This window comes from Chlorocebus sabaeus, chromosome 2, assembly GCF_047675955.1.
Source record: "Chlorocebus sabaeus isolate Y175 chromosome 2, mChlSab1.0.hap1, whole genome shotgun sequence".
In the NCBI taxonomy this organism is placed as follows: Eukaryota; Metazoa; Chordata; class Mammalia; order Primates; family Cercopithecidae; genus Chlorocebus; species Chlorocebus sabaeus.
In genome coordinates, this window is record NC_132905.1 from 55,400,007 (window position 1) to 55,424,690 (window position 24,684).

General features: G+C 45.0%; 1 protein-coding gene and 1 long non-coding RNA gene across 2 annotated transcripts in view; one reads left to right on the plus strand and one right to left on the minus strand.

Moving 5' to 3' along the window:
- Window positions 1-5,015: 5,015 nt before the first annotated feature.
- LOC140709489 (uncharacterized) lies at window positions 5,016-23,804 on the minus strand. Its single transcript, XR_012090014.1, has 3 exons — window positions 23,696-23,804; window positions 13,640-13,843; window positions 5,016-5,383 (listed from the first exon to the last, which is right to left on the minus strand). It is a non-coding gene; the product is annotated as an uncharacterized lncRNA (long non-coding RNA).
- The window catches only part of DSTN (destrin, actin depolymerizing factor), a 35,681-nt gene continuing 34,786 nt past the window's right edge, over window positions 23,790-24,684 (plus strand). The window contains exon 1 of the mRNA XM_007960755.3: window positions 23,790-24,005. Within this exon, the coding sequence (XP_007958946.1) occupies window positions 24,003-24,005 (3 nt within the window). The 5' untranslated portion in view covers window positions 23,790-24,002. The remainder of the gene's footprint in view (window positions 24,006-24,684) is intronic.

Here is a 24,684-nt window from a genome sequence, read left to right on the forward strand (position 1 = left end):
GTTCGAGACCAGACTGGCCAACATGGTGAAACCCTGTCTCTACTAAAAATACAAAAATTAGCCAGGTGTGGTGGCAGGCACCTGTAATCCCAGCTACTTGGGAGGCTGAGGCAGGAGAATTGCTTGAAACTGGGAGGCAGAGGTTGCAGTGAGCTGAGATCATGCCACTGCTGCATTCCAGCCTGGGTGACAGAGCAAGACTCCATCTCAAAAACAAACCAACCAAAAAGATTTGGGTGGGGACACAGAGTCAAACCATATTAACTCCTTTTTCCAGTAACGGGGGCAGGAGTATTCTTTGAATCCGGGAATTTGAGACTAGTCAGGGCAACATGGTGAGACTTTGTCTCTATAAAAAATTAAATACAATTAAGGAAAAAATAGTAAAAATATCTATATATGAGGGAGGAATTCTGTCCCATTCCTACTGTATCTCGATTCCCCCAGAGAGATTTCATCCTTCTTATTCTTCAGGAGACAGGGCCAAAGATCCCATCTTCCGAAGCTGCTTCCTGCCGAACAGGGTTGTCATCCTTGCCTAATTTTGAGGGCACTGAAATCTCTCACTTGCTGTGTTAAAGACCTGTAAAAACTGGGCTCCTCCTGGGATGGTGTGGATTGGAATATTTGGGCCATTATCAGCTTGATTCAGAACTGTTGAAGCCTGGAAGACATAAACTTTAACCATCTGTACCCCTGTTGAATATAACAAACAATTATTTTAAAAATCAAATAGTACCCAGTGATAACTAATACAATGCTTAAGCCCAGTTTAACAATGCTTGTAAAAAGAAATTTGAAGGCATTTGGAATCTAAGTGAATTGGCTGGAAAACTAGTCTCCTGCTGTCTAAAACATAAAGCAAGTGGATTTTTAATAAGTGGCATTGTTTTTCTTTTTCTTTTTTTCTTTTTTTTTTGAAACAGCGTCTCATTCTGTTGCCCAGGCTGGAGTGCAGTGGCACAATCTCAACTCACTGCAACCTCTACGTCACAGGCTCAATCAATTCTTCTGCCTCAGCCTCCCACGTAGCTGGGTTTACAGGCTTATACCACCATGCCCGGCCTATTTTTTTTTTTTTTTTTTTTTTTTTTTTTAAGTAGAGACAGGGGTTTCACCATCTTGGCCAGGCTGGTCTCAAACTCCTGACCTCAGGTGATCTGCCTGCCTCAGCCTCCCAAAGTGCTGGGATTACAGGTGTGAGTCACTGCCCCTAGCCAATAGAGGCATTTTTATGGAAACAGGGCAAAAACAAATATTAATGGTGGGCATAATCTATCCAGAGAATGTTAGTTTGGAGTTGTGGCCTGGAAAGAATTTAAGATCTAGTCCAAATTGCAGAAAATAATGCAAAAAAAAAAAAAAAGAAAAACCCTCAAAAACAACAGACAAGGCTAGAATCTAATAGCAGGTGTATAATGTTTTTCTCTCTAGTCTCTCATTTTTATTAAAAACAAATTATGGTAGGATCAATTTATTTGCAAAATAAATCTTAGTCTTACTATTCTTGGCCTGATTATTTGCATAAAGTGCACCAATAATAATTATTTGCCTTATAGGCTCTCTTAAACTGGCTTTGCTGAAACTTTTTCCATAGGGAATCTCAGATTTAGACTTTTTAAAGCCTCAAGCCCAGCTGCAAATTTATCTGTTTCTGCAAATACCTGTATGAATTGGGTGAATTCCTCTCCTCTGGAGGTCCCAAGATAACTTAGGGTTCTTGGGCCATTAGAAAGGGACATTCTTTACTTACCAGGTACAGAGACTGCATAGACCAAGTATGATGCCAGTCTTCCCCAAGGGGCTTTTATCAGTTCTTGGAGTCAACCTCAATTTTTTCTAAATCAGTCTAAAAGCATAACATTTCAGTCAAAACCTTGGTAAAATAACCAGTCTCCAACTGTGTATTATTACAAAAGAAAATAGATTCTTATACTTATTGTTTTTTGGTGGTGGTGGTTTTGTTTGTTTTTAGATGAGGTCTTGCTCTGTCACCCAGGCTGGAGAGCAGTGGTATGATCATAGCTCACTACAGCCTCAAACTACTGGGCTCCTTGCCCTTGCCTCCCAAATAGCTCGAATTACAAGCACATGCCACCACATCAGGCTAATTTTGAAATTATTTTTTGTAGATATAGTCTCACTATGTTGCCCAGGCTGGTCTCAAAGTCTTTATCTCAAGTGATTCTCCTGCCTTGGCCTCCCAAAGTGTTGGGATTACAGGTGTGAGCCAGTATGCCAGGTCCATATTTCCCTTTTGCAGCACTTGATCTTAGCTCCATGAATCCAGTTGCTTCTGTGTTTTGTCATGTTTGTTACTCCTTCTCAGCCTCTAGAAAGGATCCTCTTCAATATCACATCTTTGAATTACTGGGGTTCCTAGGTGTATTAGTCTGCACTCACAATGCTATAAAGAAATGCCAAGACTGAGTAATCTATAAAGAAAAGAGGTTTAATTGGCTCATGGTTCCATAGGCTGTACAAGAAGCATGGCAGGTTCTGCTTCTGAGGAAGCCTCAGGAAACTCACAATCATGGCAGAAGGCAAGCAGGGGCAAGCACGTTTTACATTGCCAGAGCAGGAGCAAGAGAGAGAGAGGGGAGATGCTTCACACTTTGAAACAAGCAGATCTCAGGAGAACGCTACCACGAGAACAGCACCAAAGGGATAGTGCTAAACCATTCATGGTCCAGGCACAGTGGCTCATGCCTGTAATCCCAGCACTTTGGGAGGCCAAGGAGGGTGAATCACTTGAGGTTGGGAACTCGAGACCAGCCTGGGAAACATGGTAAAACCCCGTCTCTACTAAAAATACAAAAACTAGCCAGGCGTGGTGGCATACACCTGTAATCCCAGCTACTCAGGAGGCTGAGGCATGAGAATCGCTTAAACCCGGTGGGCAGAGGTTGCAGTGAGCCAAGATCGTGCCACTGCACTCCAGCCTGGGAAACAGGGCAAGATCCTGTCTCAAAAATAAATAAAATAAAAAAGGATCTCATAAAGGATGTACCCTTATGACCCAATCACCTCTCACCAGGTCCCTTCTGCAACACTGGAGATTACAGTTAGACATGAAATTTGGGTGGGGACATAGATCCAAACCATGGGGATCTGTCCCAAGCCCATTTCTCTATTTACCCTCAGAATAGTTCTCAACCTTTCCAGGCCATGAGGTAGTACCACTCAGGACTGCTTTTGATGCACACAACAGGCTTAACCACATAAGGGTTATTCTTCTCTAATTGTTGCCAGACACCAAGAGTGGGTTCTTGGACCTTGTGCAGAAAAGAAGTCATGGTAAGTCATAGAGTATAGTGAGAAGACAAGGTTTATTAAAAGCTACTTAGTTACAGAGTAGAGCGTCCTCAGAAAGCAAGAGGAGAAATGTCTCATCTTTGTTTTAAATTTTTCTTATATAGGGTCTTACCTATATAAAAGTTAAGCTATATCTACCTGTCGGGGGCTGACAGTGTCACAAAATGTATTAGTCTGTGGACTTAAAGAACACTATTCTTGGCATTTTAGTGCATAAGTACATCAAAGCATGACTACAGTCTGTTTTTTCTTTTTTTTTTTTTTTTTTTTTTTGAGATGGAGTTTCGCTCTTGTCTCCCAGGCTGGAGGGCAATGGCGCCATCTCAGCTCACTGCAACCTCTGCCACCCGGGTTGAAGCTATTCTCCTGCCTCAGCCTCCTGAGTAGCTGGAATTACAGGTGCGCACCACCACGCCCGGCTAATTTTTGTATTTTTAGTAGAGATGGGGTTTCACCGGGCCGGGCACGGTGGCTCAAGCCTGTAATCCCAGCACTTTGGGAGGCCGAGGTGGGCAGATCATGAGGTCAGGAGATCGAGACCATCCTGGCTAACACGGTGAAAACCCATCTCTACTAAAAAATACAAAAAACTCGCCAGGTGAGGTGGCGGGCGCCTGTAGTCCCAGCTACTCAGGAGGCTGAGGCAGGAGAATGGCGTGAACCCGGGAGGCGGAGCTTGCAGTGAGCTGAGATCCAGCCACTGCACTCCAGCCTGGGTGACAGAGCGAGACTCTGTCTCAAAAAAAAAAAAAAAAAGAGATGGGGTTTCACCATGTTGACCAGGCTGGTCTTAAACTCCTGACCTCAGGTGATCCACCCACCTCAGCCTCCCAAAGTGCTGGGATTACAGGCGTGAGCCACTGCACCCGGCCAGCTAAAATCATTTTAAAAGCATATATTGTTTTGCAATACCAGGACATCTGGACATTTTTTCTGTCATAGTTTATCCTTGCAGGCATTGTTAAGCTGTTTCCTCAGCTGTAAACATCATATAACCACAGGTCATGATAGACAAGAAATGTGCCTTGCCAGTTTTAAGATGGAGTTGATTTTAAAATGGTGCCACTCTGGCTCTCCTATGCTCCTGCTTCCCTGATATGATGACATGCAGTCCAGAGGTAGGCAGTTCAGGGCGAGTATGGTGGAGCCTTCGGTCCCAGGTTCATTCCAACTCTTCACTCTGCTGGCTTTAGTATGTAGCTTAGCGCCTGTATTAGGCCATACTTGCATTGCTATGAATACCTTAGACTGGGTAATTTATAAAGAAAAGAGGTTTAGTTGGCTCACGGTTCTGCAGGCTGTACAGGAAGCATGGCACCAGCATCTGCTCGGCTTCTGGGGAGACCTCAGGGAATTTTTACTCATGGTAGAAGGCAAAGGGTGAGCTGTCAGGTCACACGGTGAGAGTGGGAGGAAGGCGGGGAGGTGCCACACACTTTTAAATGACCAGATCTTGCAAGAGTTCATTCACTGTCACAAAGACAGCACCAGAGAGATGGTGCTAAGCCATTTATGAGCGATCCACACCTACAATCCAATCACCTCCCACCAGGCCCCTCTTCTAACATTGGGGATTACAATTCAACTTGAAATTTAGAGGGGATAATATCCAAACTATATCAGTGCTCAAGTTCAGAGATGGCTGCTACCCTTAAGCTTCACGTCTGTACCTGAAATCACTTGTACATCTACACCACCAATCTTATTCATTTATTTATTCAACAAATATGTATTGACAGCCTACTCTGTGCCAACACTCTTCTGGCCCTGGAATACAGAAGTGAAAAAAATAAAATAAGACCGGGTGCGATGGCTCACACCTGTAATCCCAGCACTTTGAGAGGCTGAGGCGGGTGGATCACCTGAGGTCAGGAGTTCAAGACCAGCCTGACCACCCGTCTCTACTAAAAATACAAAAACATTAGCTGGGCGTGGTGGTGGGCACCTGTAATCCCGGCTATTCAGGAGGCTGAGGCAGGAGAATTGTTTGAACCCGGGAGGCAGAAGTTGCAGTGAGCCGAGATCACACCATTGTACTCTAGCCTGGGCGACAACAGCAAGACTCCATCTGAAAAACAAAAAAAAAAAGAAGAAAATAAAAATCCCTGATCCCTGTTCTTGTGGAGCTTATATTCAATTGGAGAAAACAGAAAGTATGTAAGATAAACAAGTGAAAAATGGAGTATAAGTGGTGAAAAGTGTTACAGAGAAAAATAAAGAAAAGGGAACTGGAAGGATGGTGGGGCATCTGGTAATTTTAGACAGGGTGGTCAGGGAAGACCTCACTGAGGAAGTTACATCTGAGTAGTGAACTGAAGGAAGTGATGGGAAAGCCATTTGGATTCTTGAAGAAAGAGTGTTCTAAACATGGGGAAGAATAAATGTAATAGGATGTGCCTGGTTTGTTCAAGGAAGGGTGCAGAGGCCATCATGGCAAGAGTGGAGCAGGTGAGGATAGAGTGCAGGTCAGACGATGTCAGGAAGAGCAACCAGAGGACAGATCCCACAGGATTTCTACAAATCCTCCATAAGGATTTGGCTTCACTGTGAGAGTAAAGGGAAGCCTTTGAGAATTTTTGGCAAGGAAGTGGCGTAAACTGACCTACAGCTTAACAAGATGGCTTTCGTGGCTGTGCTGAGAATAGCAGAAGCAGAGAGACCAGCCAAGAGACCATTGCAATAATCCAGTTTATTGGTGATGGTGAGTTAGACCAGGGTGATAGCAATGGAGGTAATGAGGGGTGATAGAATTCTGGATATATTTTGAAGGTAGAACCAACAGAATTTACTGATGTGGGATATGAAAGAAAAAAGACAAGGATAAATCTGAAGCTGGAAGGATGAAACTGACATTTACAAGATGGGGAAGACTGGAGGTGAAGCAGATTTGAGGGAAAATATCAAGATTTCTGTTTTAATTATGAGAAGTTGAGATGTCTACGAAACATCCAAGGGCAAGTGTTGAATAGACAGTTGCATCTACAAGTCAGAAATCTGGAGAGAGGTCAAGGATAGACATAAATTGGGGAACCAACAGCAGAGAGAAGATATTTAAAGTCATGAAACTGAATCAGAAACTTAAGGGAATTAGTGTAGAGAGTAAAGAGAAGAAGTCTAAGAACTTAGTATGCATGGGGACTCTGGAGAGCAGCAGTCAGGACATGAGGAGGAACCAGCAAAGGAGCCTGAAAAGGACCAGATAGGGAGGTGGAAAATCAGGAAGAGTGTGTGAGATTCTGGAAGTCAAGTAAGTAAAGTGTTTCAAAGTGAAGAGAAGATATGACTGACTACGTGGTATGAGATGAGGACTAAAAATTGGCCATTGGATTTAGCAATGTGAGGTTCCCTGGTCATGTGGGTACAAGCAGATTCAGGAAAGTGGTGGGGAAGAAACCATGAGGATGAAATGCCAAATTCAACAAGAACAACTAAAATCTGTGGAATAAAATTCACAGGGTAGACAAAAAACCAAAAACAAAAATCCTCAATGAAAGAACAATTACTTCAATCAACAACTTTAACAAATATTTAGTGTTTATCATCTATGTGCCAAGTGATATTCAAAAAATTCATTGGCAATTCAGTGATGAAGAAAACAAAGTACCTACACTTATGGAGCAGATATTCTATTGGGGTAAAGAGACAATAAACAGCTAAACAAATATACAATGTGTCAGTTGCTGATAAGTGCTTTAAAAATCATACAGAACAGAAAGAGGATAGACAGTGGGGACAAGTGGGGTGGCAAACTACTTTAGATAAGGTGATCATCAAGGCCTCTCAGATTTATTAGTAGAGAGCTCATCTTACATCAGTTAGAATTGGGATCTTTGAAAAGACCTGTTAAAAAATATATATATATATACACGGGCCGGGCACGGTGACTCACGCCTGTAATCCCAGCACTTTGGGAGGCCGGGGCGGGCAGATCACAAGGTCAGGAGATCGAGACCATCCTGGCTAACACAGTGAAACCCCGTCTCCACTAAAAATACAAATATATATATATATATATTTCTTATGGCAAGTCTGAGTAAATACAAGAGAAGTGACAATTTAATTATCTTTGGCACAAAGATAATTAGGGAATAGAAACTATTATGTTCACTATTATGTCCCCCAAATTTAAAATCTACACAAAATGCATGATTTTCTAGAAAAAAAAAGACAAAGTGCCAAAATTGACTGGAGAAATAGAAAACTTGAGAAGAACAAAAGAAAATACAAAAATTGGTTTAAGGCTGACTTTGTTAGATTTATGTTTAAGATCAGGTCTAAAGACCGGCTGGTTTCTCAGGCCAATACTATCAAAGCTTTAAGGTACAGGTAAGTCTTGCCTTATATAACTTGCTCAGAGAAAAGGCAAAGAAGGAAATAGTCTCAATTTATTCTTTATTTTAGGGTGAAAACTAGCCCAGGATATCACAAACACAAAACCAAAATAAAACATAGGCCTAACTTCTTTGTGAAAATAAATGTAAAGATCCTAAGTAAATGACTAATAAATCATATGTAGCAGTAGTTCCAGAGAACACACCTCAAGCCCAAGCAGAATGTATCATAGAAGGCCACAATGGTTTGGCATTAGCAAATCCATTAATATAATTTACTACATTAACAAGTTAAAGGAGGGGAATGCCTAGTTAATGAAACTAAATACCCACCACTGATGAAAACTCTTACAAAAATAAGACAAGAAATTTATTTGACATATTAAGGGTATCTGCCAGAAGCCTAACAGAAAGAGCAGAAGAGATGATGGCATATCAGAAGCTTTTCCACTAAAGTCAGGAACAAGATAAGGATCACCACCAGTCAGCATTAGGCTTCCAAACCTAACCCATGCAATGACAAGAATTAGAAATTAGTTATAAAAATTAGAAACAAAGAAACAGAACTCTATATATCTCATTCTCAAAACGTCTAAGAAAATTAAGTGGATAAGTATTAGAATTAATGAGGGCTCAGTAAGATGACTGGTTATAAGACTAATAAAAATCAAATGTTTATCTTTAATAAACAACAATGAATTATAAAATACAAGTAATTAAAATCACAAAATACCTTGAAATAATCCAATTAAGCCATGCATAGACTCTACATGAAGAAAAGTAGACCAGGTACAGTGGCTCATGCCTGTAATCCCAGCACCTTGGGAGGCTGAGGTGGGAGAATCACAATAGCCCAGGAGTTCGGAACCAGCCTGGGCAACAACAAAGTGAGACCCTGTCTCTACAAAAAATAAAACAAATTAGCCAGGCATGGTGGTGCACGCCTGTGGTCCCAGCTACATGAGAGGCTGTGGCAGGAGGATCACTTGAGGCTGCAGTGAACTGTGTTCATGCCGTTGTGCTCCAGCCTGGGTGACAGAGTGAGATACTGCCTAAAAAAAAAAAAAAAAAAAAAAAACAGTACAAAGTTTTACTGAGAGTCACAAAGGAATGCCTAAACATGGCTGGTCATGGTTCATGCCTGTAATCGCAGCAGTGTAGGAGGCCGAGGCGGGCAGATCACCTGAGGTCAGGAGTTGGAGACCAGCCTGATCAACATTGTGAAGCCCTGTCTCTACTAAAAATAGAAAAACTAGCCAGGCATGGTGGCCCACCCCAGTAATCCCAGCTACTTGGGAGGCTGAGGCATGAGAATTGCTTGAACCTGGGAGGCAGAGGTTGCAGTGAGCTGAGATGATGCCACTGCACTCCAGCCTGGGCAACAGACGAGACAGAACCCTGTCTCAAAAATAAAATAAAATAAACAAACAAAACAACAATAATTACAGAAACATGTCATGTTCACAGGTGAAAAGAATCAATATTGTAAAGATAATGGATTCCCACAAATTGATGATTAAAAACAGTGCAACACCAATCAAATACTACCAAGATTTTTAAATAGAACTTCACAAGAAGATTGCAAAATTCATATGAAAGAGAACATGTATAAGGATAACTAAGGACAATTTTTACAAGAAGAACAAGGGCCCATCAAATATTTAAAATATACAATAAAGCCAGAGTAATGAAAAAGGTGATATTTGTATAAGAATGAAGAAATCAGTAGAAAGAATAGAGCAAGCAATAGACCCATGTTGGTCCTTTCTACATGGGAATGGAACAGATGGCAAAAATGACATTTTATACCCATGGGAAAGGATAGGCTAGTTAGACAAAAAGTTTTGGGGAAAATGGATACATTTTTGAGAAAAAATAAAGTTAAGTATCTCACAATATATAAACCTAATCCCAAATGAAATCTTGGTGGTAGAAAGGCTTTCTTAAGCAAAATTCAAAATGCAATAATCAGCTGGGTGCAGTGGTTCATGCCTGTAATTCCAGCACTTTGGGAGGCCGAGGCGGGAGGATTGCTTGAACCCAGGAGTTTGAGACCAGCCTGGGCAACACAGCAAGACTCTACCAAAAAATGGGAAAGTTAGCTGGGCATGGTGGTGTGTGCCTATAGTCCCAGCTACTTGGGAGGCTGAGGTGGGAGAATCTCTTGAACCTAGGAGTTTGAGGATGCAGTGAGTTATGATCACACCACTGCACTCCAGCTTGGGTGACAGAGTGAGAGCCTGTCTCCAGAAAGAAAAAATTTTAAAAAAAAAATCACAGGAACGCAAAACTATCTATTAATATCTTTTGATCTATCTATCTAGCATGTGTGTGTAAACAAGCAAAACCTGGAAAGACAGACTTTGTTCTGTACCTTTGAAACCAATAGTAGAGCTTAAATTTGGTGGGGAGGGAAAGAATTGCAGGGGAGTGAAGGTGACATTTTTCTACACAGAGTTTTTTTTTTAATAAGAAGACATTCCAAGATAATTTATATAATTAAAATTTTAAATGACCTCTTTATTATTATATAAATATGTGGCAGGAAAATTAATAGGGAACATTTATTTTCTTTCTTAGACATTTTCAGCATTTTTTCCCCTGATAAATCTGTATTTTTTAGTAGCCAGAAAAAAATGCACCAAAGTGGTTTCCATTCTGAAATTATTTTTAATGGTGTTTGGCTCGACCAGCAGAAGGATCCAGGCCCATCCGTGTCCTGGCCCAGGGCCCAGGCTCTCTCCCTGGCAGCCAGCGAGGTGTTCTTGCCAGAGCTATCCCAACTGCTGCCTCCCTGGCTGCCAGCATCACCTTGGCTACCTGCAGAGACACTCCTGCCACTGCCTCGTTGGTGGGGAGAGCTCCCTCCTGTTGCAATGCTGATTAATATAAGATGAGTGGAAAAGCAAATGGAGGGCAAATACAGAGGGCCAGGCCATGCAAAGGAGAAGTCTGTTTCTGCAGCATTGATACCAGGTCTCACGTCAATCTCTCTGAATAATCTGGCCCTCGCAGTTTCTCTTTGGAGAAATTTGAGATACGTTTCCAAGCAGCTGGGTCAAAGGGCCTTTGGATACAGCGCCTCATTGCATATCCTTTCCCACCTGCACTGGTGTTGCAGACCATGCGGGGCACCTCATCTCTCCCCTACCTCAAGGGGTCTTCTCTGCAGAAGCTTACAAAATGGCTTTAGCTTTCTCTGCCCCCTATGTCCCCTACAACGTATTCTAGTAACTCAGTCCTGGGCCCTCCTGGCTCAAGGGAAGTCCATATGTCCATGAGTGGTTGCAGGAGGGTCGACCCAGCAGGCTCACTGAATCACCTTTTCAGTTTGGTGCCTTCTTCCAGGTCTCTTGCCTGGGACCTTCATGTGCCTAAAAGTCTCTTTTGCTGTTTTATTTGAAGCATAGAATTGTAGCCTGAGTCTTTCCTCAGTTTATTTTGTGATAGATCCTCCTTACCAAGTGTTTATCGTGGTTCCAGTGTATGTGTTGGGGGAGGGGGGTGATTCTAAAGAACACTGCTTGTGAGTCATGCTGCTCTGTTAATAAACCTGTTATGCAGGAAAACCCAGCTGAAAGGCAGATCTGAGTTGCTCACTCCCAGCTGTCAGTAAGTGGATACAATGGCCTTTTCATTGGGTATGAATTTTAGTCTATTATATATTTTTTAGAAACTAAAATCAGCTGATGAGAAGTTAAAGTAATGCTGAATTTGTTTCATAAGAAATAAAAACTCGACTCAGGAGGACTGCAGCCATTATTCGTGGCTCACATTCTCTAAATTTCATCTGAAAAGTTGATATTCCAGATTCCTTACATCTCTCCAAGATGCCTAACATCTTACACACACAAAGATGGGGGATTTTTACTCAGCAAGAAAAATATTTATTTTCCTTTTTTTTTTTTTTTTGAGGAGAAAAATACTTATCTTTTCAACCTCATTAATTTTTATGATGGGTAAAATTTTTTCATTATATTAGTCAAAAAGACTCTGGACTGAATAAAGTATAGCACCCAAACCATTTAAAATGGCTTCCTGGCTGGGAAGACACTGCAGTCATCTCAGGGAAGTTTCTGGTCTTGGGAAAAACAAATGACCATTCAAGAAGGGAAACTCAAGAATCCAGGCCTTGCGCGCTGCTCTTTTTTCTCTGAAAGTTTTTGGAAGTGGAGCCACACTTTATTTACCGAATATGCACTTCTTGTTTCTTGTAACCATGGTGCTCTAGTTGAGTGCGTCTTATGTCAGACTACTGCTGAGCCAATGTTTATCATTTTAGAAAATTCCATGAGTCATAAAACAAACCTGCAACCCTCTTGCTGTACTGTCTATGGGTGTTTCTTTCCTAGAGTCGTTTAAAGTAAAAAGAAAAAATGCTGAACCTAGAATCCAACACTTGACATTTATCAGAACACTTATATACTTTCTCCTGCCTGGAGGCTGCTTCTCTGAAATTTCAAAAACCATTCAGCTCACATCCAAGGTGTGCTGCCTGCTGCCTGAGGTGCCCTGCCTACCCAGGACTCCAAAACCCTCTCCAGAGGGCCAGCTCTGGGCTGAGAAAGGAAGCTTTAGAGGTTTGCAGAGAGGAAGTGACTCACTGGCTCAAGGGGTGGGAGGGAAGGCTTTCCACAGGATAGAGAATAAAAATGAGCAAGCAATTCCTTCCACCTCCAGCGTGGAAGTTTTTACTAGGGGACCACCTCTTAATGACTGGGCCTGAATTTAGTGACCACTCACCTCCACTCCCACGTCCAAAAAGAAAAGTAAAGAAAAAGAAAAAAAAAAAGCAAGACCAATTGCAAGATGTGACGTGTTTGCCTCATTTACAAGTAAGGATGTTGAAGGTAAGGCTGTTTGCTCCCTTTGTGTCAATCAGCTCCCTTTCCCCAGACACGGATAGTAGGGAGAACCACATTAAGTCTACAATCTAGAAAACTACAGCAACTTATTGCTTTTGCCATTAAAAAAAAAAAAAAAAAAAAAAAAAAAAAACCTCTAGGGCCCTGTTTTGTCTAGAGCCCAAGGCCTAGAGTTTATAAATCAAAATTTAAGAGTCTGCCTTAGTATTACTAGAACAGGATACTTCACAAATTGCTAAGACTGTGCCAGGCACTCAGTATCTCTTCTGTGGAGTTCAAGCATCACCTTTTGGAGCTCTAAACTAAAGGCGTCAAATTAGTCAACATCTTGAGTTTACAGCTGAACCAGCATTGGTGAACCAGTAAACCAGTATTGGTCCATGGCCTGTTAGGAATTCGGCGAGTGAGCATGACCACCTGAGCTCCACCTCCTGTCAGATCAGCGGTGGCATTAGATTCTCATAGGACTGGGAACCCTATCGTGAACTGCTCATGCAATGGATCTAGGTTGCACGCTCCTTGTGAGAATCTAATGCCAGATGATCTGACATGGAACAATTTCATCCCGAAACCACCGCGCCCCCACCATCCCTCTGCCGCCCGTCTGTGGAAAAATTGTCTTCCACAAAACCAGTCCCTGATGTCAAAAATGTTGGGGGAACTCTGATCTAGAGTTGAAGACCTCACCGAAGGACTGGTAATGGAAATACTGGAGCAAAACAGTTACAGTAAAAGGCACTCAAATTTCAAATCATGACCATTGGCCTTTGGCTATCTGTTTTTGGTGTTTGTTTTCCTTGAATACAACTCAGAGTTCCCTCATCAGGAAGAGCTGGGTTTCTTTGGCTGAACCATCATTTGACATCCCTCCTCCTACCCCCAAGAAGGCAGGAAAATTAGGAAGTAAGCCAGAGCAGATCCCAAAAAAATAAAAAAACAAAAAGGAAACCCATTACATATCTACATCTATCTTATGTATCTTGGTCCATAGGATCTAATTTTTTTTGGTAGGAACATCAGGCATGCTCTTCCTCCAAATATCCAACTTTGAATAAACTCTCCAGCCATCTCTTCTATATTCATATTCGCCAACATAAGTGAGGAATGATGTCATTAGCAAACACTCACTTCCTTCCTCTGTGGATGCTCCACTCATCAAAGATCCAGTAACATCTCCCTGGTGTGATCCTGAGAATTCCCAAGGGAACCTGGGCCAAGTTTATCTTGGCATTTCTGTTTTCACTTGTGATCTCCTCATTCATCTTCACATTCCTGGTAGCTAACACGGTCACAGCTGGCACACAGTAGGACTTCAGGAAACATCCATCAAATCTAAATGAAAAAATGTTCAATTAGATTTGACAGTGGCTTCCCATTGTGAATATAAACAAGATGCCCACCTGCATGTGTTGGTATTACCTCCATATCCCAGCAGGGCTTCAGCACTGCCCTGATATTACCTGGCAGCCTCTGGGGTGGCTGCTTTGCTGGTTCTGAGATTTTCCTGCCTTGCAGTAGCAGTGGGTGAGGCAGAAGTCTGCAGAGAATAATGGGATGAGCTGGAGAAAAATGGGTCCCAACCAGAGAGCTTGCCATGACCAGCCCATTGCTGTCTGTGACATGCTTTTTCCTCCTCTGACTGTCACTTTCCTCCCTTTCTTAGCCACCATGTGAACCAGTCCTTTCATTGTTTCTAAAGTGACTTGTTCTGAGCTTTTAGAAAAGCTCTCTTGTTTTTACATGTTAAGGTTTAGAGTGAAATTTCTAGTCTTTTCATTCCTATCCTTCATGATTTTATGACTTGTGATTACACTCAATCCTACATGCTGAAGAATCTGAACTTATTTCATCTATCTTTAAAAAAATACTCCATTTCCTTGTTTGCCTCTTTCTGAGTATTTTGTGGTTCATTTTTCTTTCTCCGGAAGTACAACCACCAGATCAGAAGTGTAAAAATAATGTATCATGGAGGCTGGAGCGGTGGCTCACGCCTGTAATCCCAGCACTTTGGGAGGCCAAGGCAGGTGGACCATGAGGTGAGGAGATAGAAGCCATCCTGGCTAACACAGTGAAACCTCCCCGTCTGTACTAAAAATACAAAAAAATTAGCCGGGCACGGTGGCAGGTGCCTGTAATCCCAGCTGCTTGAGAGGCTGAGGCAGGAGAATCGCTTCTACCCGGGAGTTAGAGGTTGCAGTGAGCCGAGATCGCACCACTGCACTCTAGCCTGGGCAACAGAGTGAGACTCAGCCTCCAAAAAAAAAAAAAAAAAAAAAAAAAAAGTATCATGCTTATGAAAAATGGAAGACAACTTGGAGAGATCCCCAGGATATAGTGCTGAATGAATGAATAAAAACAAGCTGCAGTCCTGCATGTATTGCTCAGACCATTCGTATTTTATAAAATGCTCTATATTATAAAGTTCTGGAAGGTTCCGTGTTGATGAGAGGTGTGATGCCCACTGTGACCTTGATGTGTGTATGTGTATGTAAGGAACTATGGAACTATGGGACTGTTCATCTATCCTTGCACTGGATTTGCTTTTTAGAACATTCCCAAAAACTTTCCTGAAATATTTAACATATTAGATGGGCTTCAGGGCAGTTCATGAGCTCCCTAAGATTATAGGCCAAACTTTGTGAGTAGAAACAAATGTCCGTCTTTCTAGAGAGAGGGTTTATACTTTTGTTTTTCTTTTTGTTTTGTTTTGTGTGTGTGTGTTTTTTTTGAGATGGAGTCTCTCACTGTCACCCAGGCTGGAGTGTAATGGTGCGCTCTCGGCTCACTGCAACCTCCGCCTCCTGGGTTCGCGCGATTCTCCTGCCTCAGCTTCCCAAGTAGCTGGGATTACAAGTGCACACTACCACATCTGGCTAATTTTTTGTATTTTTAGTAGAGACAGGGTTTCACTATGTTGGCCAGGCTGGTCTCGAACTCCTGACCTCACGATCTATCCACCTTGGTCTCCCAAAGTGCTGGGATTACAGGCATGAGCCACCACGCTCAGAGGATTTATAAGAATCCCAGGCCGGGAGCGGTGGCTCATGCCTGTAATCCCAGCACTTTGGGAGGCCAAGGCAGGCGGGTCACGAGGTCAGGAGTTTAAGACCAGGCTGGCCAGCACAGCGAAACCGCATCTCTACTAAAAAATACAAAAACTTAGCCAGGTGTGGTGGTGTGTGCCTGTAATCCCAGCTGCTTGGGAGGCTGAGGCAGGAGAATTGCTTGAGCCCGGGAGGCGGAGGTTGCAGTGAGCTGAGATTGCGCCACTGCACTCCAGCCTGGGTAACAGAGTGAGAGTCTCTCTCAAACAAACAAACAAACAAAGAATCCCAAAGGGAATATATATGGCCCAAGAGGGACTAAGAACCACTGGTTGAGATAATTGTACCACTTTATACTCTGTTTTCTCATGGTTGAACTCAAGAAGCATGCTATTACCTGAAAAACATACATAATTGGTCAATCTTTAATGTTATAAAATAGTGGCATATGACTTTCACTCTACCATAAAGACTAATAATCAATAATGTTACCACGTGGTACTGTATCCTTCCCACGAATATACTTAAATATATTTAGCCTTTTCCTAAAATAGATGCCAGGGCCCTTGGGGCTGTCTGATCCATCAGCACCAGGCTACGGGCAGTAAGGAATGTTCAGAATGTATTTTCTACAGCTTCTATTTCTTTTGCTTTGCCAATTAACCTCATCTGTGGTGTTAAGCAAGTAGCAAGACATATCTCATTTCTCTTGTTCAGCCTCACTCACAGGTGCTGTGTCATGTGGCCTGATAGTAAAGGGCTTGGGATCAGATCCTGTACTCCTCTGGGCTCCCAAGGAAAGTCTCTTCACCTTACCCCATCTGTGGGATGAGGCCAGTGATAATATCTACCTGTGGCAGTCACTACTGGTTATCTCCCAATATCCATTTTCCCCTTCTTCCTTAGTAAAGGAAAAACAATGTCTTAGCCGCGCACACTGCAAGTTAGAGAACAGACCGTGTTTCCCAGCTTCCCTTGCAGCCATATGACTAAGTTCTGGTCAATGAGACAAAAGGAGAAATCCTATATAGTACAGGGTATGTGGTCTAGAAATATGGTATAAAAGTTTCTATGGTATAAGTTTCTGGAACCCTCCCTTCCTCCCTCCCTCCCTTCCTTCCTCTGGAACCGTTTCTTCCTTCCCTCCCTCCCTCCCTCCCTTCCCTCCTTCCCTCCTTCCCTCCCTCCCTCCCTTCCTTCCTTTGGCACCCCTCCCTCCCTCCCTCCCTCCCTCTGGAACCCTTCCCTCCCTCCCTCCTTTCCTTCCTCTGGAACCCTTCCCTCCCTTCTTTCCTTCCCTCCCTTCCTCTGGAACCCTTCTCTCTCTCTTTCTGACAGAGTCTCGTTCTGTTGCCTCCCAGGTCAAGCAATTCTCCTGCCTCAGCCTCCTGAGTAGCTAGGACTACAGGCACATGCCTGGCTCATTTTTGTATTTTTACTAGAGACAGAGTTTCACCATGTTGGACAGGCTGGTCTTGAACTTCTGACCTCAGGTGATGTACCCTCCTCAGCCTCCCAAAGTGCTGGAATGATAGGTGTGAGTCATCCCCCGCCCCCTGCCAGTTTCTGGGATCTTTCTATAAAAAAGGGGATGCTTAGGCTGGGCAACATAGGGAGATCTTGTTTCCACACACAAAACATTTAAAAATTAGCTAGGTGCAGTGGTGTGCGCCTGTGGTCCTAGCTACTTGAGAGGCTGAGGTGGGAAGATTGCTTGAGCCTGGGAGGTTGAGGCTGAAGTGAGCTGTGATCGTGTCACTGTATTCCAGCCTGGGTGATAGAGTGAGACTCTGCCTCAAAAAAAAAAAAAAAAAAGGATGCCCTTTTTATTCTTTTTTTCCTCCTTCTTACTGCCTAAAATGTGGAAGTAATAGCTGGTATTCTAGCAGTCATCCTGGACTATGAGGTAACCTTAGGAAGACAATCTATGCACAACAAAGCAACAGTATAGAAATTGGGGCCAGATGTGGTGGCTCATGCCTGTAATTCCAATGTTTTGGGAGGCGGAGGCAAGAGGATCATTTGAGTCCAAGAGTTCCAGACCAGGCTGGGCAACGTGGCAAGACTCTGTCTTTACATACACAGACACGCACACACACAAATTAGCTGGGCGTGGTGGTGGTGTGAGCTTGTGGTCCCAGCTACTCAAGATTGGAGGACTGCTTGAGCCCAGGAGGTCAAGGCTGCAATGAGCCGTGTTTGTACAACTGCACTCCAGCCTGGGTGAGAGTGAGACCCTGGCTAAAAAAAAAAAGAAAGAAATTGGGTTTTTACCACCACCAAGTCAATATAACAAATCTGAATTGTTTGCTTCTGTACTTCTTTTATGTGTGAAGTAAACTATGTACACATACACACAAATGTAATAAAGCCTTAAGCCACTATTTTGTAAGTCTTTGTTACTTATAACCAAACACAACCCTTACTAAACTACCACTTCTTTGATTCATTTAAACTACTGCTGCTACTGCTTCTTTTTTTTTTTTTTTTTTTTTTGAGATGGAGTCTCGCTCTGTTGCCCAGGCTAGAGTGCAGTGGCATGATCTCCACTCACTGCAAGCTCCGCTTCCCAGGTTCACGCCATTCTCCTGCCTCAGCCTTCTGAGTAGCTGGCACTTGAGGTGCCCGCCACCACGCCCAGCTAGTTTTTTGTATTTTTAGTAGAGACGGGGTTTCACCGTGTTAGCCAGGATGGTCTCGATCTCTTGACCTCGTGATCCGCCCGCCTCGGCCTCCCAAAGTGCTGGGATTACAGGCGTGAGCCACCGTGCCTGGCCTTTTTTTTTTTTTTTAATTGAGAAAGAGTCTTGCTCTGTCACCCTAGAGTGCAGTGGCGTGATCTAGGCTCACGGCAACCTCCACCTCCGTGGATCAAGCGATTCTCCTGCCTCAGCCTCCTAAGTAGCTGGGATTACAGGCGCCCACCACCACGCCCAGCTAATTTTTGTATTTTTAGTAGAGACGGGGTTTCACCACGTTAGTCAGGCTGATCCTGAACTCCTGACCTTAGGTGATCCACCCATCTCGGCCTCCCAAAGTGCTGGGATTACAGGTGTGAGCCACCGTGCCCGGCAAAATGCACAAATCTTAAGTTTTGACAAATGTATATACCCATGTAACTTTTTGTTGTTGTTGTTGAGATAGAGTCTCACTCTGTTGCCCAGGCTGCAGTGCAGTGGTGTGATCTTGGCTCACTGCAACCTCTGTCTCCTATATACCCATGTAACTTGAACCCCTAACAAATTAAAAAAAAAAAAATGACGATCACCCCTGAAAATTCTGTCAGGCCCCTCTGTAGTCAATCTCCACTCCCACCCTATTTAACAACTATTCTGATTTTTTTCACTATAGTTTTGCCTGTTCTAAAATTCCTCAAACTTTTAATAAACTGTCAGTGGAGAGTAAGCAGATATTCTCAACTACTGTAGGAAGGATTATATATTGGTATATCCTTTTTAGAAGGCTATCTGGCAGTATGTAATTAGTAAAATAAAATTTATGCATTCCTTTTGACTTAGTAATTTTATGGGAGGAATTTTCTGAGAGGTCTACCAGTTCATGTATGCAAAGAAGGCAGTCCCAAAGCTGTTCACTGAAGCATTGTTTGTGAAAGCAAAGGATTGGAAATAACCTAAATGCCCATCAGTAGGGGAAAAGTTAAATGAATGAACAGTCACACCTTGCAGCAATTATAAGAAATGATTTACTGATATGGCAAGATCGCCAGGACAATCATTAAATGCAGAAAAGCAAGTTACAAGATGCTACATACCCAACATAAAACCATTACACAGAACACTAATAAAAACAAAACAAAACACAAAACATATGCCCAAGGTGTATTTCTATTAGTCCATACCCCAAACTGACATCAGTGGTTACCTCTGAGGAGAGGACTAGGATTATGGGAAAGGAGAGAAGGTGCTTAACGGGTTTTTCCTTTGTTGTATTGTTTGAATCTTTTACAATAAAACTACACACGTGTCTTAGAGGATGAAGTTATTTTTAAAAAAGACTACTGATGGCCGGGCATGGTGGCGGGTGCCTGCAATCCCAGCACTATGGGAGGCCGAGGCGGGCGGATCACCTGAGGTTAGGAGTTCGAGACCAGACTGGCCAACATGGTGAAACCCCGTTTCTACTAAAAGTACAAAATTAGTTGGGCATGCTGACGGGTGCCTGTAATCCCAGCTACTTGGGAGGCTGAGGCAAGAGAATCGCTTGAACTCAGGAGGTGGAGGTGGCAGTGAGCTGATATCCTGTCACTGCACTCCAGCCTGGGTGACACAGCAAGAATCCATTTCAAAAAAAAAAAAGACTACTGACATAAATAGGGATAAGAGACAGGAAATAGGTGAATTTGTGGAGAGGGAGGAGAGAAATTAAACTTTTTTTCTATGTTATATATTGACAGTGTTATGTCTCCCAGCAAAGGAGCTTTCCCCAGCCTATCTATTAATACACATCTCTCTTCAGGCTCCTCGTTAATGTATCATTTCTTCTTCTCTGCCACTTACATCAATATATTAATGGTTTTAAATGAAAGTGCCTATATGTTCACAGATTAAGTATGCAAAATGTTTTCTAAATGAAAAATGAAATATACCAATTTCATATTTAAGGAGAGACCTTATGTGTCTTAGTCTGTTCAGACTGCTATAGCAGAATACCATAAACTGGGTGGCTTACAGACAACAGCAATTTACTTCTCATAGTTCTGGAGGCTGTGAAGTCCAAGATCAAGTCGCCAGCAGTGTCTGGTGAGAGCCCACTTCCTGGTTCATAGATAAACCTTTTTGCTGTGTTCTCACAATGGTGGAAGCAGCAAGCAGCAGCCTAGGACCTCTTTTTTTTTTTGAGATGGAGTCTCGCTATGTCGCTCAGGATGTAGTGCAGTGGCGCAATCTCAGCTCACTGCAACCTCTGCCTCCCGGGTTCAAGCAATTCCCTGCCTCAGCCTCCTGAGTAGCTGGGATTATAGGTGCCCGCCACCACTCGTGGCTAATTTTTGTACTTTTAGTAGAGACGGGGTTTCAACATCTGGGCCAGGCTGGTTTTGAACTCCTGACCTCGTGATCCACCTGCCTTGGCCCCCCAAAGTGCTGAGATTACAGGTGTGAGCCACCGCACCGGCCTAGGACCTCTTTTATAAGGGCACTAATCCTATGAAAGGGGGCTCTGCCCTCATGGCCTAATCATGGTCCAAAGGCCCCAACTTCAAATACCTTCACATTGGGGATTACCTTTCAACTTCTGGAGGGCATAAATATTTATTAGTCTATAGCATTGTATGAAAACTCTTTCCCTCTTTGTGGAGAGGAGGAATGTCACTATGTAGAAAACCTGGGTGTTAAATGCAGAGGCTGAAGTTTAGTGGGACCTAAAAAAAAATGGGGGCTCATCTTAAGTTGTGATAAACTGATACAGAAGCTTGATAAATTGTAAAACATCTTCAGATACTTGTTCACTTACTGAACATTTATTAAACACCTACTATGTATCAGGGGCTATGCCAAGTTCACACATATGCATCTTAAATATCCCATGACCTCAAGGAACTCCCAGCGTAATCTGGTAGTAATGGCAAATGCACATAAGTAATTACAGAGCTACAGTAATTGTAGGGAAAAACCATAAAACCTCCAAACTCGAAGTATAGCATCTGCATTTCCTGGGGTCATCTAAGACCCCACCCCTCAACTCTGGAATCTGCATTTTAACAAGGATCCCAGGTGACTTGGACTTTTATTAAAATTTGAGAAGTGGCCATTCTCAGTGTCTCACGCCTGTAATTTCAGCACTTTGGGAGGCCAAGGTGGCCGGATCACCCGAGGTCGGGAGTTCCAGACCAGCCTGACCAACACGGAGAAACCCCATCTCTACTAAAAATACAAAATTAGCTGGGTGTGGTGGCACATGCCTGTAATCACAGCTACTGAGGAAGTTGAGGAAGGGGAATCGCTTGAATCCCAGGGGTGGAGGTTGCAGTGAGCCGAGATCGCACCATTGCACTCCAGTCTGGGCAACAAGAGCGAAACTCAGTCTCAAAACAAAAAAAAGGTTTGAGAAGTGATGAACTCTGGGATTATAGAAGGAACTACGGGGGTGAAGGAGTTGGAAGGGGTGGGGGGCAGGAAGTTAAAAAAAAAAGCAGCAACTACTATTGATCCTTAGGAAGTGGTAAGAGAAGTCTTCAGATGTGAGGGGTGATAGGAACATTCCAGGCTGAAAAATAAGCAGGCCCATGATCAAGGTAGTTAGAACTAGTAAGAGGTGTTCTGTTATGAGAAGTTTCGTCTGGGAGGGGCAGTGGGCACTTAGGAAGATATGGGAGATAGGGCAGAAAAAGTAGGCTGAGGCCAGAGGCAGAAGGGCCACACTGACCCGCTGAGGGTTATGGAGGAAGCCACAGAAAATTTTAAGCAAGAATGTGACAAGACCAGTCTTATGTTTGGACATAACTCTGGTGGCAGAGTGGAGGACGAAATGCAGGAGAGGCTGGAGCAGGCAGGCAGGCATGTATCCTTAAATGAGCACCATTCACTTTTGGACTAAAAAGGAAGTCTGAATATTAAGAAGTGTAGAGGCCACAGGGTCCTATGCAAACAGAAAAGCAGAGGGTTCCAGCTGCAGTAGGATACAGGGGGGTTCCTTCTCAGCTCAGGAGTGTGGCCTTGGACTGGCATCTTCAGCATCACCTAGGAGTTGTTAGAAACGCACATTCTCAGGCATCACCTTAGAAGTAGTGAGGGAACCTTGGCGATGGGGCACACAAATCTAGCTTTGAACAATTTTTCCAGGTGATTCTGATGCATGCTAAAGTTAAGAACCACTGCTCTAGCCCGCCAAAAATCATGTCTCAGGTGGTAAAGGCTTAAAACTGCACAACTTGCTTACTCTCCTTTTTAAAAAGAACGAGGGTAATGAGAAATGGGTTTCTATGTTGAGCGGGACAGAATGAAAGCCACATACAACCTAGATTTTATATAGTGCCAGAAAAAAAAATACTGACCATCTTGTCCAAAAGCCTCATATTTGGAGAATTAAAATAGTTTTGGTCGAGGCCATGATGTTCTCAGTAACCTAAATTAATTTATAAAATTCTTTCTGTTCCCTTTATTTCCCACAAAAACACCCGCAGCAAAAACGCTAGGATTCATCTCGGCCCTCTGAAAACCGTGTTTCCGACGCAACCGCCCATTAGAAAAACACAATTCCAAATTAAAAACCCGGAGAACTGAGCGGCGGGGCTGGCACCACCGTCCCGGGACAGCGCGGCCTTTCCCAGCCACACCCCTGCGCGCCGCCGGCCTCCTTCCCCGGCAGTTCCCAAAGATAAATAAATCTTCCTTGTTTTTCCAGACCTGAAATTAACGGTGACTCACAGAGCACTCTGCATGGCCACGGTCGCCTCGGGAAGGAGGAAAAATGTGCAGATTTTTTTCCCCTCACGCGAGGGCAGGACAAGCCAGGCTGGGCCAATCAGGGGAGGGCGGCGGGAATCGCACCAAAGTAGGTAAAAAATGCGGGAGGCGTCCCCGCCGCCGCGGCCCGCGACTCCGCTCCCGCGGGTCCTCCCCAGCGCGTCCCCCGTCCTCGGGCCCTACCCCCAACACCCCCAACATCCCTCTCCTTCCCCCACTCTGTGTCCCTGTCTCTCACCTCTCCCTTATCCCGCTCCTCCCCCAACTCTGTCCACTCCCTCACCTCTCCCCTTCCCTCCCCATCACCCCACCCCCACTAAGTGCCCCTCGCCCCCTCCCCCATCCCCCGCCTCTCCCCACTGTCCCCTCTCCCTCACCTCTTCCCTCCCCCTCTCCATCCCCTCCTCCCCCAACTATGTGCCCTTCGCCCCTCCCCGCCAAATCCCCCTGCTTCCCACACTCTGTCCCCCTCTCCCCCAGCTGTCCCCTCCTTTTCCCCTCCCCGGCCCCGCCCCGCCCCCAGCGGCAAGAACACCTGGCCAGGTGGCTGCCTCCCCGCGCGCGAGCCGTGCCTGCACAGTAGGTGGAGCGTCAGGGAGCCTCGCCCGAGGAGGCGAAGAAAGGCCACTCCTCCCCCATCATCTTTTGCCCGCCCGTCGCCAGCAGGAGCCAGCCTAGTCCGCCTTCTAGTCCCCTGCAGACGAGAAAGCACGTACCCTCATCCCTAAACACTTTCTAGTGAGGGGAACCCCGCTCCGCAGCCTGAACCAGGTGAGGGAAGTTCCCCTCCGGTAGTCTGGATAGCCGTCGGGCGGGGCGTTGCCGGACCGGCTGGTTGCGTAGCAACGGCGGGAGGTGCGTGACGTGCGCAGCCGCGTTCCGTCCCGAGGCACGCCCGCCCCGGGGTAGGCTCGCGCCGCCGCGTCAGCTCAGCGCTCGGTCCCGCGGCTGTGAGGAGGACGCTCTGCAGACTCGCTGCCCGCCAGCTCCCAACCCCGCGTCCCTGCGACCGCCGCGGCGAAGATGGTGAGTAGGAGGGAGGCCGAGGCGTGGGCTGAGGCGGCCGGGAGCAGCGGGTCTCGGGGGCGCCGCGGAGTCGGGGATAAGGGGGTGAGCGGTGCCCCAGGCCCGGGAGGGACCCGGCCCGGCTGCAGTCTCCGGGCCGCGCGGTTGGAGGGGGGTCTCCGGGCCTCCGTCGCCAGCCATCCTGGCTGGGCCCTGGCGCCCCTGGGCGGATCCGCGGCCGCTGCGCAGCTCCCAGCTGGGGCGAGGCCGCCGCCCTGAGCGTGGCCTCTGCGGTGCCTCCAGACCGGGCCTTGCAACAACTGGCCGGGGTCGAGCGCCCCCACCCGCTCTGTGAAATCCATCCGGGGGGCTGCACACCGCGGCCGAGGAGTGGGAGGCGGGGGGCGTCGGAATCCGGCGACCGTCCTTGTTGGCGTGGGTTTAGTTCCCCAGAGCTAGCGCTGAGGCGCTCGGCGACTTGTGCGCGTTCCAGCCCTTGAGGTCTGTCCGTCTCAATAAGGAAGCTAAAGCTTTTATGGAACAGCCCTAGAGCACGGAATGATCGCTAACGAGCAGGATACTGGCATGATTTAGAACGGGGTGGCCTTGCAGCCTCTTTGGTTTTTTTTCTTTTTATCTGGCAGTCGGCTTCCAGCAGCACTCTGGTCGTGCTTGTCAAGCTTGGCAGGGTCTCTTTTAA